This window comes from Hyperolius riggenbachi, chromosome 1 (assembly GCF_040937935.1).
Source record: "Hyperolius riggenbachi isolate aHypRig1 chromosome 1, aHypRig1.pri, whole genome shotgun sequence".
In the NCBI taxonomy this organism is placed as follows: Eukaryota; Metazoa; Chordata; class Amphibia; order Anura; family Hyperoliidae; genus Hyperolius; species Hyperolius riggenbachi.
The window spans coordinates 198,730,378-198,744,104 of record NC_090646.1 but is presented as its reverse complement, the minus strand read 5'-3'; the positions used below and the strand labels follow the sequence as shown (position 1 = coordinate 198,744,104).

General features: G+C 42.6%; 1 protein-coding gene across 2 annotated transcripts in view; it reads left to right on the top strand.

Annotated features, from left to right (window-relative positions):
* Positions 1-13,727, top strand: part of NAA15 (N-alpha-acetyltransferase 15, NatA auxiliary subunit) — a 111,049-nt gene that overhangs the window by 28,806 nt on the left and 68,516 nt on the right. For both annotated transcript variants that reach the window (XR_011031290.1, XM_068279729.1), the window contains exons 2-5: positions 6,232-6,316; positions 11,737-11,841; positions 13,179-13,336; positions 13,477-13,611. Coding sequence is in view for 1 of the 2 variants with exons in the window: in XM_068279729.1 (XP_068135830.1) it covers positions 6,232-6,316; positions 11,737-11,841; positions 13,179-13,336; positions 13,477-13,611 (483 nt within the window). In the remaining variant the exon portion in view is untranslated. The remainder of the gene's footprint in view (positions 1-6,231; positions 6,317-11,736; positions 11,842-13,178; positions 13,337-13,476; positions 13,612-13,727) is intronic.

Sequence of the window (13,727 nt, the reverse complement as noted above, 5' to 3'; positions counted from 1 at the left end):
CTACTCAATATTGGATGTGTGTGCACACTTAAAGTGTACACTAACTATATAGTTTTCAAAGAATCACCCAACCGATCAGATGGGATCGGATTGGCAGAAAATAAACTTCATTGATGTCCCAAATCAACTGTGAATGATTGTTACATAAGAAAAATGTTGTTTTAATAATTGGTTATGATGGATGGAAAATAAAAATTGGTTAAAGCGGACCCAAACATTTTTTTAATTAAAAATATCTAGTTGCACCACTCTGACACATACAAAGATAAATAAACACTCCTTCAAACCTATGATCATTTCAGTGCATGCTTTTCACCCGTCTCTTTTCATAGCTAGGGTTATACTGGGGGCAGCCATTAGCAATTCCTCCATTGCCAGACACCATCTACTCCACCGGTTTGCCGGAAAAATTCCGGAAATTTGAAAGGAAGGGAGGGGTTCCTCCAATAAATGTAAAATATTTTATATTTGTCATCATGCAGCTGAAAAAAGACTGCTATTTATTATTATAATTTAGAAAGTAGATTTTATTTCTGAAATCTTGTATTTTTAATTTGGGTCCACTTTAATCAATGGTGAACTGATCAATATATTACGATATTTTAAATCCGATCACAATTTTTTTGATCAATTGGGAAATTCTTTGCTGAAAAGTGTACCGTTAGTGGCATGGCTGTGGAGTCAGTACAAAAATCAACCGATTCTGCCTCCTCCGTTTATGTAACCTCTGACTCCATTCACCCAAAAATTGCTTAGACTCTGACTCCACAGCTCTGGTTAATGGGCACCTTTAGCTGGCAAGGAGTGAAAAAAAAATGGTGTACTTGGGTGCGTACACACATCCAATTTTGATTGGCCAATTTACATTTTTCCAAGTATTGTAAGGGCTTACCTACACAATCTGTACATATTAAAAATTGTCTGTCCCTCATGCTACATGGAGGTGGTAAAATTAGATGTGCGTACGTACCTTAAGGTTTAATTTTATATATTTAACCACTGATACAATAATGTTAGATGACCGTTTTCACCATGAAAGGGTCATTTGTTGCCCTTTGTCACTTCATTGTTATGGGTACTGTATATGGTTTTGTAGATCAGCTAACTTGGAGAGAGGCCTCCCTAGTTTTAAAAAAAAAATGAAGAATTGTTATTTTCACAAGGGTGGTCAAAATAAAATGGAATTCAGGAGTCAGTCTGTTCAACACCAGAGCAAACGCCTTTGCCAACAGTAAGGGCCCGTTTCCACTAGAGCGAATCCGCATGCGTTCTCTGCATGCGGATTCGCATAACTAATACAAGTGGATGGGCCTGTTTCCACTTGTCAGTTTTTTCCTGCGTTTTTCTGTGCAGGATTTTTCTGCACGGTAGAGCCTGCAGAATTCGCCTGCGTCAGGAATGCAGGCGATTCGCAGGCTATGTATTTAATAGGGAAAACGCACATGCGTTTTTTGCCGCGATTTCGCATGAAAACTAATGTAAATTGAATCAGGCAGTGACATGGTTAAATTCGCATATACCCTGCCTATGCGAAATCGCGGCAAAAAACGCACGCGGAATCGCATCCGCGTGCGATTTCGTCAGCGGTGGAATCCCGGCGATTCGCACCGCACTAGTGGAAACGAGCCCTTAGAGAAAATTCAAAAATAAAAAGGAGCCTGAGTTACCTAACTGCTGGAATTTACTTGGGCTATAGAATCTAAAGACTCCAGCTTTTTAAAATAATTTTATAAATAGTCTTCTAACACTTGTGAAAAAAATCAGTTCCTCTCTAGCCTAGTAATGTTTTGCGGTATTTGAAACAGCAGGCATGAAAGTGTACCTGAACTGACATGATCAGATAAATATGGGTACATATAGTACCATGCCTAAGTTTCCTTTTTACTTTTCATCGCATGTGTTAACAAAAAAACGGTGCTTCATATATGCAAATTCACCATTCAAAACCAGGCAGTGCTCCTGAAAAGTAAATAGAAAGCAAAACACTTGCCACTTGCCTGTGAATGAACAAACACTTCTGATAATAGGATAGTGCCAATAGTATTGAGCAGTTTTAATGGGCTTTTTTTGGATGTTGGTGGAATTTCAGTTGAGGCCCTGTTTACAGTGGTAGCTCTGTTTTGCGTTCCCTGTGACAGCAGAAATGCAAAGTTTCAGGAAAGCAGCTCCATGATACCCGCACATTGCACTGCATACAGTGAAGAATAGTGTCAATAAAAAGTATTTTTCGGACTATAAGACGCTCCGGACTATAAGACGCACCCAGGTTTCGCCCTCTGAAGATTACAATCAGCGGCAGCCCCGGGCAGCACATCCTTTGAGCCCGCGCGGTCAGCCGCTCTATCACACGCCTTCACTCTAGTGCCGGTACTTCCTGGTCGCGTCTGTATGCGTCATTACAGACGCGACCGGCACTTGAGTGAAGGCGTGTGATAGAGCGGCTGACCGCGCGGGCTCAAAGGATGAGGTATGTGCTGCCCGGGGCTGCCGCTGATTGTAATCTTCAGAGGGGGAATCCATCACTGGACACACGGAAGACAACACCGCCGACGGGAGGAGACAAGAAGCTCATCACCGCGGGCTCCAGCGGTGAGGTGAGTGATGTCTGCATCTGCCGCTGCTTGTTTTCTTCACAGAGGGGGCAATCAATCAGGACGCCGGACACTCAGAGGACAACACCGAGGACTGGAGGGGGCCAGAAGCTCATCACCGCGGGCTCCAGCGATGAGGTGAGTGACAGCGGCTGCCACTGCCGCTAATTACATTTATGCAGGGAAAGTTCAGGAAGCCCCCAGGGAGTGCAGGGAGTCCCCGACATCGCAGCAAGTCCACGGTTCATATCGGCAGGCGATCATTAAGTCGGGGACTCCCTGCCTTTGGACTATAAGACGCAGGGACTTTTTCTCCCTATTTTTGGGGGAGAAAAAGTGCGTCTTATAGTCCGAAAAATACGGTATGTGTCGCTGTAACCAATAATGCACACGTTTTGCAGTAATTCACTGCATGCGGTACGTTTCCATGCCACACTTTGTTCTGTAATGCGTCCTGTGAACATTGCATAGGTATTGCAGTGCAGTAAGCTGCATTACAAAATGGCTGTTACACCGCAATGCACCACTGTGAATGTGGTCTTAAAGAGAACCTGTACTGAGTAAAAATATTTAAAATAGACATAGGAGGTAACTTCAAATGAACATCATAGTTACCTTGCCATCAGTTCCTCTCAGAAGCTCACCATTTTCTTCTGACAATAACCCCTTCCAGTTCTGACAATATTTTGTCAGATCTGAAATATATCAGTTGCTGTCAGTTATAGCTGAGAGGAAAACTGATGGACCAGGTAATGTCCATGTTTCCCTATAACTCAAGTGGGGGATGTTACAGTTTAACTGTGTGCTGACCAGAAAGCTGTTATGGGTAATGGCCATTTTCAAAATGGAGGACGGAAAATTCCCTTGATCACAATGAACAAACAGGACGCGGAACAGGAGAAAGACACTGAGGAGAAGACTACATGGAAGGTAAGTATGACTTGTGTATGCTTATTTTGACTTTTAATTTTCAGTTCAGGTTTTCTTTAAGCACATTGATTTTGTGACTGCCATGACCATCCTAGCACTTTAGGAATCGCTTAATTAGGAGTAACATTGAGTAGGTCAAGATGAAAATGTTTTTATTTATTATTTAATTCTCTTATCTGGTGGAAAAGACTTTTTGCAACTTTTTATGAGCCCTTAGTATTATTATCATTGAGAGCTGGTGATTTTTTTATTTGAGGAGGGGGGGGGGGGGGGGGCATTCTAAAATTGAGCAATTTTTCACAATACAGTAGAATCTCATTATAGTAAACCCTGATATAGTAAACCTCTGGATATAGTAAACTCAGTCCTCAGGTCCCAGTAAGTGCATCTGTATAAATCTACAATGTATGACCAATTCTGATATAGTAAACTTCTTTTCCTGGTCCCTTGGAGTTTGCTATAAAGGGTTCTACTGTACATCGATACGGAATAACTAAGGTCAATCAGACATGTAGAACTAGATTTTACAGTCAGAGAATTATGGCTTATGAAACTAACATCTAGCAGCGTGTCTGCCTCTTGTACCGGATATTGCTACAGAGCTGGTGATAGTTTTATTTTTAATTTCAGGGAAGGTGTCGCCCTACAGGGACATTAACATTAATTTGTTGTTTGGTAGAGGCTTGCAGTCAAAAACCGGCTCGAGGAGTCCGGTTGCTATGTGAAATATAGTTTAGTGTTGACAGTTGCAACAGTTTTTATACTGGCTGAGCCAGTTCCTTAGATTGGTAAGGTGGGTCTGTATGGAAACAGATTCTAGGTTGAAAGACCAGTTCTATTTTATTGCTTTCAAAGCACATTATTATTTTCTATGATTTGATTTGGTTAGTGTGAATGCTTTATAGCTTTCCGTGTTAAGCTGATTGAAAGATTTTTGTGACAGTTGAGATACTTAAAATGTTTGGCTTTTTTCCAGCCTTAGGTTTTCTTGCAACAGCAGAATCCTGAGTGTGGTTTGTCCAATAAAAAGCTCAGAAATACTACAATTTACTATCATGTTAGGGCCTCATATCTTTAGCGCTACTTGCAGTGACAGGGATCCCCCACAAGCAAGTCACAGATGACAGACAATTCCCTCAGTAATCAGCAGGTTACTCAGGAATCATAGTCCTCACCAGTAGATGCAGCTTTGCAGTCTTTAGCCCATGCATTGGCCGCTGTTTTTGAGGTAATCCACGTGGGCTCAGAGTAGTGTGCAGATAGAAAGCAGGCTCCAAGTGGCTGCCAGTCCGCCCACCATGATTCATGGATCTCCGACTGACGTATGACACATGGGCCCACCCACTTTACACAATAGCTAGTAACAGAATACCGAAGGGGCTAAAACACAGGTTCACCATAACTGTTCTGTGATATCTGGGTTTACTATACCAGACGTTACTCCCATATACTTATAATGGCACTTGGCCAGGGCCTGGACATTTAGTTTTCTGTAACCGAAGTTCTACTAGAACAGTTTACTATAACAAGATTATACTGTACTATCCAAAACTGTTTTTTCCCCTAGACTGAGTTCTTGGTTCTTCTTCTTATCTGTTAGTGTTTTATGATCCAGCGATGCGTAATATGTTGGAGCTTGATAAATACAATAAATAAAAATAAATATATGATGAAATTGCAGAGTCAAAAACTGAACAGAGATGGTTTTTGAGAGCAATTTTGCTACTAAAAAAACAGCTATTTTAAGTAATGCGATTTTGGTTTCTGATTTCCCTGAATTAAATGACTCAAAAATGCTGTAGGTAACGCGATTGCGATTTCGCAATTGCTCCTGTGGAATCACTGTCAATCGCCCTTTCATTAGCCTAGCGCTTTTGGAATTGCCAGCAATTCCTCGAAAACCACTCACCACCACTGAAACAGCTGCAGTGGGCCCCAGGCCTTATAAGGAGTTCAAGGCAACTCTCCCTAGCACTGCAGGGTGGGCTCTTGAACGCTGTGAGTCCAACAAGAGAAATGCGCTAAACAAATGTTCGGATTCTTAATAAAGAGTCTTGTTCTGTGAGTGAGGTGACAAGCAAGGGACTACTGCAAATGTATCATGTCTGTGTCCCTGTTGGCAGAGATTTCTTCTCTTCTAATGGAGTGTGGGAAATCTCCCAGACAGCAGTGTGCCATAAAGTCCTTTTGATCGTTTAGTTGCTGTTTCATTTGTGTTATATTTTAAATTTGTATAATTGTATATAAAAGCAGTGCAAATAGCACCTGCCTGTAAGCAGTCTGGTGGCCAGACTTAGCTTAGCTGACATTGGGTCACACCTGTCTGTACACACAGATATATTTGGTGGGCTACAGATATTCTGGCCAAGCCACTGCAATGCCACAGGCTTACCCTACTTCAAGATGATGAACAATGTGGGATTTTACAGTAAAAAGCTTCTCCCCTCATTAGTAAAGTATAAACAGCATTTGGGGGAATTTGGGAGTTTTAGATTGAAAATACAGTTGTGTGCACTGGATTTTGCAGTTTTGTATTGTGTGATTTAAAAACCCTGCCAGGGTACAGCTGGGCACTTGAGTTAGCTTTGGGGTGCTGGAAGGGAAGTCAGTCGCTGACTGATTCTTGATATTTTTGAAGCAATAATCTATATTTTAAATGTTTGCGACTATCGCATTTAATGTATTATCTCCTCTGTTTTGTTTTATTCAGAGATGTTATGAACACAAGCAATATCGAAATGGGTTGAAGTTTTGCAAGCAGATACTGTCCAATCCTAAATTTGCTGAACATGGAGGTGAGTTGTAGTACAAAAGCATGTCATGATTATACTTGTATGGATTTTTGGGTATTGTATTGTATTGTTGTCTTGTACAGGTACACTGTATCACTCCAGAGATGGTCTATGCTTGGCTACAGGTTTCATCCCCCCAGATAAGACCTCACCCCCACTTTTGGCTTAAAAAAATAAACTGTCACCCACTGATGTGACAATCCCCGTGTCTTAGGCTCATTGTACACTGCATGGATTGAAAACTGATCCGTTTTTAGTTTCACACAGATTCGTTTTTAACATCAGGTACCATTTTTTTCATCTGTGCTTTCCGTTTTGTTGCCATCCGTTAGGTTTACCCACAATGCATCCATTGGATCCATTCAATACGCAATTTTTGTGGACTCCTTATACTTGCTGAAACGGACTGAAATGAATTGATCCTATTGCTTTGCATAGGGTCTGTTGGGATCTGTTCATATTTGCTAAATGGAATGTTTTAAGTACAATGTGAACAGAGCCTTACCGTAGCCCAACAGTCAGAGCGTGCGTTACTAGCATGTCCCTGTTTTATAGTGTGCATTGGAAGCTTACCTCTACTCACTCCAGATGCAGTCCTTGTGTCTTCCTTACTGCTTTGTGTCTTGCTTTCATGTCATCACAGTGAAGTCCCAGTGCCCTCTCAGTGAATTGCAAAGCTGCAGAGGAGGTGCGAGGAAAGGTTACTGGTACGCTTTCAATGCATATTCTGTATAGGGGGCTCACATACATAGGCCTATCACTCGTGGATAAGTTGGCCTGCCCACTTTTAGCCCAAAATTTTGGTATAAAAAGGGTCGGCTTTTCGGATTGGCTGTTTACTAAGTGAATGGTAACACGATGTCCTGTCTAAAAAGATTGTAGTGGTCTGGTTTGCCCATTGCAGAAATGCAACTTACAAATATGTTTTATTTTGGGGACATTTTGGTACAGATGGATAGATGTGAGCCAGCCCATAGAAAATCATTGCCAACTTCATCCCATCACTTTTAAAGAACACCTGTAAAAAAAAAAAAGTTCCCCTGGGGGTACTCACCTCGGGAGGGGGAAGCCTCAGGGTCCCAATGAGGCTTCGCCTGTAGCTACAGGCAATCCAGCGCTGGCTCCCCCTGAGTGTCCGGCAATCCTCCCTTGACGAGTGCTGATTTATTTACCTTTCCTGGCTCCAGCGGGGGCGCTGTTGCGGCTCTCCGCACGGAGATAGGCGAAACGGTGACTGGCTATTTCCGCCCATCTCCAAGCGGAGAGCCGATACTGCGCCTATGCTGGAGCCGGGAAGGTAAATATTTACATCCCCGCTGTTCGGGGAGCTTTATTGCCGCCGCCATGGGGCCGAGGAGGGAAGCCTCAATAGGATCCGGAGGCTTCCCCCACCCGAGGTGAGTACCCCTCAGGGGAGGGTTTTTTTTGTTACAGGTTTTCTTTAAGTCCATTGCCCATTCCCTCAAAATTCAGCATAGCGAACCTAGTGTGAACTAAGCCCGAGACCAAATAAAACTCAGGTTTTAAAGGAGAACTTCATGAAGTGTAACTGAATTAGGCATTGCGTAGGAACTGTGTTTGCAGTTTATACCTTTATTTGTTGTTGTTCTTTAACCCCCCTGGCGGTCAATTTTTTTAAAAATCATGTAGCTAGCCGAGCGATTCGGCGAATCGGAGCAGCGGCGATCAGGCAGTACACGCAGCTAGCAAAGTGCTAGCTGCGTGTACCAAAAAAAAAAATATGCAAATCGGGCCAGCAGGGCCTGAGAAATCCTCCTGCGCGGCATAGCCCGAGCTCAGATCGGGCTTACCGCCAGTAAGGTTAAAAACATGTAGTTGCCGAAGATTTAGGGTTAGGAAAGTACACAATATGGGGGAGGACAATGTGAATTCTGTTTGTAGTCAAAGCAAGGCTACTTTACACATCAAGTGATTTCTTTCAGTAGTGATGCTGTACAACACTGGCAGAATGCTGGAGCTCTGTAAATTCCATTGTTCTCCATGAGGATAGGTCACATTACCCGACTGTTACAGGCTGGCTTCTTTTATGTTGGGAATACACAGGTCAATTCTGGCGCTCGATTCTGCGCCCGATCGTTTTGCCCGCTCGATTCTCTTATCATTCGCTCGTTTTTCTTATCTCTTTTTTTCAATTCACTTCAATGACAAATCGAGTGGCAAAACGATTGAACAGTGATCGGACATGTCAGAAATTATCTAACCATCTAATCAGCTCAGAATCGACCCGTGTATTCCCAGCATTAACCACTTCCCCTCCCCCCGGCACTAGTAACTACCTGCAAAATGCCACAACTCTGTGCAGGGGCGTAGGTACTGCGTCCCTCCCCCCCCAGCGCGCTCATTACCGCCAATCGTTAGTCGCTAGATCAATGAATGGGAAAACAAATCCCATCCATTGATCTAAGTTCCCCTGTGAATGGCTCTGCCATTCATAAATCCCGTCCATGTAGTGCTTCCGTTTCCGTACTAATAGTACTGTAAGCTGAAGTTACCACTGAGGACATCTTGTGGCCAAATTTTAATATTACACCCCCCCCCCCCCCTTTTTTTTATTTGAAAAATACAAATTAAAAAAATGCATAAATAGTTACCTTAGGGACTGAACTTTTTAATATGTATATAAAAACTGTATACTACAATTACTTTATAAATTATGGGCTTGTAATTAGGGATAGATCAAAAACTAAAAAAAATCCACCTTTATTTCCAAATAAAATATTTAAACGTTGCAATAACCGATACAAATGGGCAAATAAAATGTGTGGGTTTTAATTACGGTAGCATGTTTTATTTTTAAACTATAATGGCAGAAAACTGAGATAATGAATTTTTTTCTTATTATTCCCATTAAAACTGAGTTAGAATAAAATAATTCTTAGTAAAAGTAACCCCCCCCCCAAAGAAAGCCTAATCCGTGGCGAAAAAAACAAGATATAGATTGTTTTGTTGTGATAAGTAGTAATAAAGTTATAGGTGAATGAATGGATGGAGTGCTGACGGGTGAAAATTGCTCTGTTTTTTTAAGGGGAAAAACCCTTCGAGGTGAAGTGGTTAAAGCCGATTTGTATGTGTAGCACAGCTAAGAAATAAAACATTAAGATCAGATACATCAGTGTAATTGTCTCCAGTACAGGAAGAGTTGAGAAACTCCAGTTGTTATCTCTATGCAAACAAGTCATTAAGCTCTCCGACTAAGTTAGTCGTGGAGAGGGCTGTTATCTGACTTTTATTATCTCAACTGTTCCTGGACTGTTTACTTTTCCTCTGCTAGAGGAGAGGTCATTACTTCACAGACTGCTCTGAAAGACTCATTTTGAATGCTGAGTGTTGTGTAATCTGCACATATTATAGAATGATGCAATGTTAGAAAAAACACTATATACCTGAAAATAAAAGTATGAGAATATTTTCTTTGCTGCTAATCTTCTAGTAATTATTTATAGTACACAACCAATTGACTATCATATTTTTTTTTTCGCTTCAGCCCTGCTGCAGGCACTTTAGAGAAGCCAGCTAGGGACAAGTCTGTAGTATAAACTGGCCTCATTGAGGTACATTCAATCTCAAATCTAACCACATTTATGGGACTAATTTAACAATATATCCAAGTTACATTCTTGTGTGTTTTTAAAAAGTTATGTTGGGCATTAAATCAAAAATCAAGTCTTTATTTTTATCTGGTAAAAAAGTAATAAGGATGCTAACCAGGCAATCCTAAAGTTAAAAATCACTCTTACTTTTCTTCTCCATAAAACATCATTCCACAGTTATTAGTTACATCTGCCGCACAAAGGAAGTTGCGGAGCATGCTGGGTTTTTTTTTTCTTCTTTACTTTCCCCTCAGACTTATAATGCAGCCTGATTGGTTGAAGCCTCTCTCCCTCCTACACCTTTGTTCGTCACTAATTGGCCAATTGGTTTTTAATGCACTTTCTACTGCAGAGCTGGGTGGGAGTGTATGAAGACTGGGGGGGGGGGGGGGGGGGGCAATGATACACAGACAGTAAGGGAGGAAATTTCAGGATTGGCTTCAAGATGGACAGAATTTTTTTTTTTCTATGGAAAAATCACTAAAATCTAAATGTGATCAGTGCAATACATGTTATGTAAGTAGAGCAAGTATTTATATATGTATTTGTGTTTTTTTTCAGGGATAGAATGGCTGACCGCTCCACTTTAAGGCGTCCCGTGGGAATTTGCACTTAAAGAGACTCTGAAGCGAGAATTAATCTCGCTTCAGAGCTCATAGTTAGCAGGGGCATGTGTGCCCCTGCTAAACCGCCGCTATAGCGCCGCTAAACGGAGGTCCCTTCACCCCCAAACCCCCCACTGCGACACTTGGTCGCTCCTGGAGGCAGGGCTAACGGCTGCAGCCCTGCCTCCAGTCGCGTCTATCAGCGGCGCATCGCCGCCTCTCCCCCGCCCATCTCGGTGAAGGAAGACTGAGAGGGGCGGGGGAGAGGCGGAGATACGCGCTGACAGACGCGTGTGGGGCAGGGCTGCGGCGGTTAGCCCTGCCCCAACCAGGAAGCGCTCCCCCGCTGAAACGAGGGGATTTGGGGGTGAAGGGACCCCCGTTAAGCCGCGGGATAGCGGCGGTTTAGCTATGAGGTCTGAAGCGAGATTTATTCTCGTTTCAGACTTTCTTTAAGTACTGAGAATTGCTAGTGCTGTTTTGCACATGTTTTAGGAAAGCCAACTAGCACCAAATTTGTAGTGTGACCTGACCTCTCTGAGAAGGTCCTATTGATTTGCACCACTAAATGTCAGGAACCACTTAATGCTGGTCATACACGGGTCGATCCGGCGGCCGATTAGCCGCCGGATCGACTCCCGCCGCGTCCCCGCTCGTGCGCCCGGATCGACTCCCGCTCGTCCCCGCCGGCGCTTCTTATCTTCCGCTCGATTCGCCGCTATTGTCCGCCCGCGGGTGTCGAGCGCGGAATCTATCCCCGGTGTGATCAGACACGTTGGATATTATCAATCGAGCCATCAGCGGCTCTATTGATAAGCCTGCGTCGAGCCGTGTATGCCCAGCATACGGTTTGATCTAGCCTAGGGTTGGTTCTTAATGTACACTTTGGTGCAAAATGCTTGTACTGTACTATATACGCTCCATTGTTCTCAACAAGGCCAATTCACACTACAGTCTGTTGCTGGCTGGCATCTGTAAAAATGCCTTGCAGCAGTAAGACTGCAGCCAGCTGGTCAACTAGTCCATTTGATCTGTATGTAACTGGAGAAACAGATTGTTTTTAGCACAGTATGGCTGAAAGGATTAAATTATGTATTCATTTCAATGTGGAATTACAGTGCATTCAAATGGGATTTTAATAATTTTTCAGAGCATTAATCTAAGCAAACTAAACCACAAGTTGACTAATTCTGATTGTTCTCTGCAGAAACCTTGGCCATGAAAGGGTTGACTTTAAATTGCCTTGGAAAAAAAGAGGATGCTTACGATCTTGTACGACGAGGACTTAGAAATGACCTTAAGAGTCATGTCTGTATCCTTTGCAAAGTTGTGTTCTTGGTAATGAAATCTAAGTAGTCTATCTAGGTCAGTCTTTCTCAACCACTGTTCCATGAAACCCCATGGTGATAACTTTGCAGGGGTTCCCTGGCATTTTTCCCCTTTGAGGTGAGCAGTAGGTTCAGAAAGTTTCAAAATGATGTCCATGGCTTCTCAGTGTCCTCTTCACTCATTTTCTGCCCATCTTGAATTCTACTACGTGTTCATCACTGGCGCTGTGGCCATGTGACTGTTATAACACATTACATTGGTGATGAATAAATGTGGGGTGCCAGAATTAAGGATGTGTATACAGCAGATGAAGAGGCTAGAGAAAACACCGGGTAACTATAATGGGGAGTGCGATAATGGAGGGCATGAAATGGGTGCCCTGTAAAGGAGAAACGTGGAATGGGGTCTGTTACAATAAGAAGTGTTTAGCCTCTCTGACTTTTAACAATCCTGTAAAATGAATTCCCTCTCCCTCCGTTAAAGAGTAACTGTTAGCCCCCAAAGTGAAATTTAAATCTCTACAGCAATGTTTTATTTAGTATTAAAGTGATCCAAAAATCCAATGCAGAACTTAAACATCAATATAATTTTGTTACTATGTAGCCTTTTGCCCAAGCTAATAACGCAAAGCCGCATATCTGATACTGATGAGCATGCAGAGCATGCCTATGTCTGCCCGACCCCCCTCTCCCCCCCAGGACCAGGTGCCGATCTATTCGCACCACAAACAGCTGACCGCTCTGACAGGGAGAGAGAGCGGCAGCACTTCCAGCGCAGCCACGGCAGAGCAGCCGCCACCGTGCATCTCTCTCACATGTCTCACATGTGACTCGGTGGCGGCTGCTCTGCGTGGCTGCGCTGGAAGTGCTGCCGCTCTCTCTCCCTGTCAGAGCGGTCAGCTGTTTGTGGTGCGAATAGATCGGCACCTGGTCCTGGGGGGAGAGGGGGGTCGGGCAGAATTAGGCATGCTCTGCATGCTCATCAGTATCAGATATGTGGCTTTGCGTCATTAGCTTGGGCAAAAGGCTACATAGTAACAAAATTATATTGATTTTTAAGTTCTGCATTGGATTTTTGAATCACTTTAATACTAAATAATAAAACATTGCTGTAGAGATTTAAATTTCACTTTGGGGGCTAACAGTTACTCTTTAATGCAGGGGACAATTATTTGAAGGATTCCTCCAGGGTAAAAAGGCTGATCCACATTTGAATAAGACCTCCATATGGAAATGATGGAAAGAATGCATATGTACTACTTGTGAGACCATTTATAATGTTTCTGCTGTCCATGTTGTTTACTTTAACCTTCTTATCAAGGCTGGCATGTGTATGGCTTATTACAAAGGTCTGATAAAAAGTATGATGAAGCCATCAAGTGTTACAGGAATGCACTGAAATGGGACAAAGACAATCTCCAAATCCTAAGGGATCTCTCTTTGCTTCAAATCCAAATGAGAGACTTGGAAGGCTATCGGGTATGTGATATTTTTTTCCCATCTGCCCATATAAGTAATAACATATACTATTACTAGTTTAAACATTTTTGTGTGTGTGTGTTTGTTTTTCTTGTATTCTCATTATTTTTAATATTTTTCTTTATATTGTTGGTGTGCAGGAAACCAGATATCAGCTGTTGCAGTTGAGGCCTGCACAGAGGGCTTCTTGGATTGGGTATGCTATTGCATACCATTTGCTAGAAGACTATGAAATGGCTGCTAAGATCCTAGAGGAATTCCGTAAGACTCAGCAGGTAATAAACAGGGTCTCAATTGAAATTATAAATTGTTTAAAATGAAGCTGAGCTCAAGTATTTATAATTGATTTGTACAGCATTGGCACCTTACATGGCGCTGTACAAGATAATAA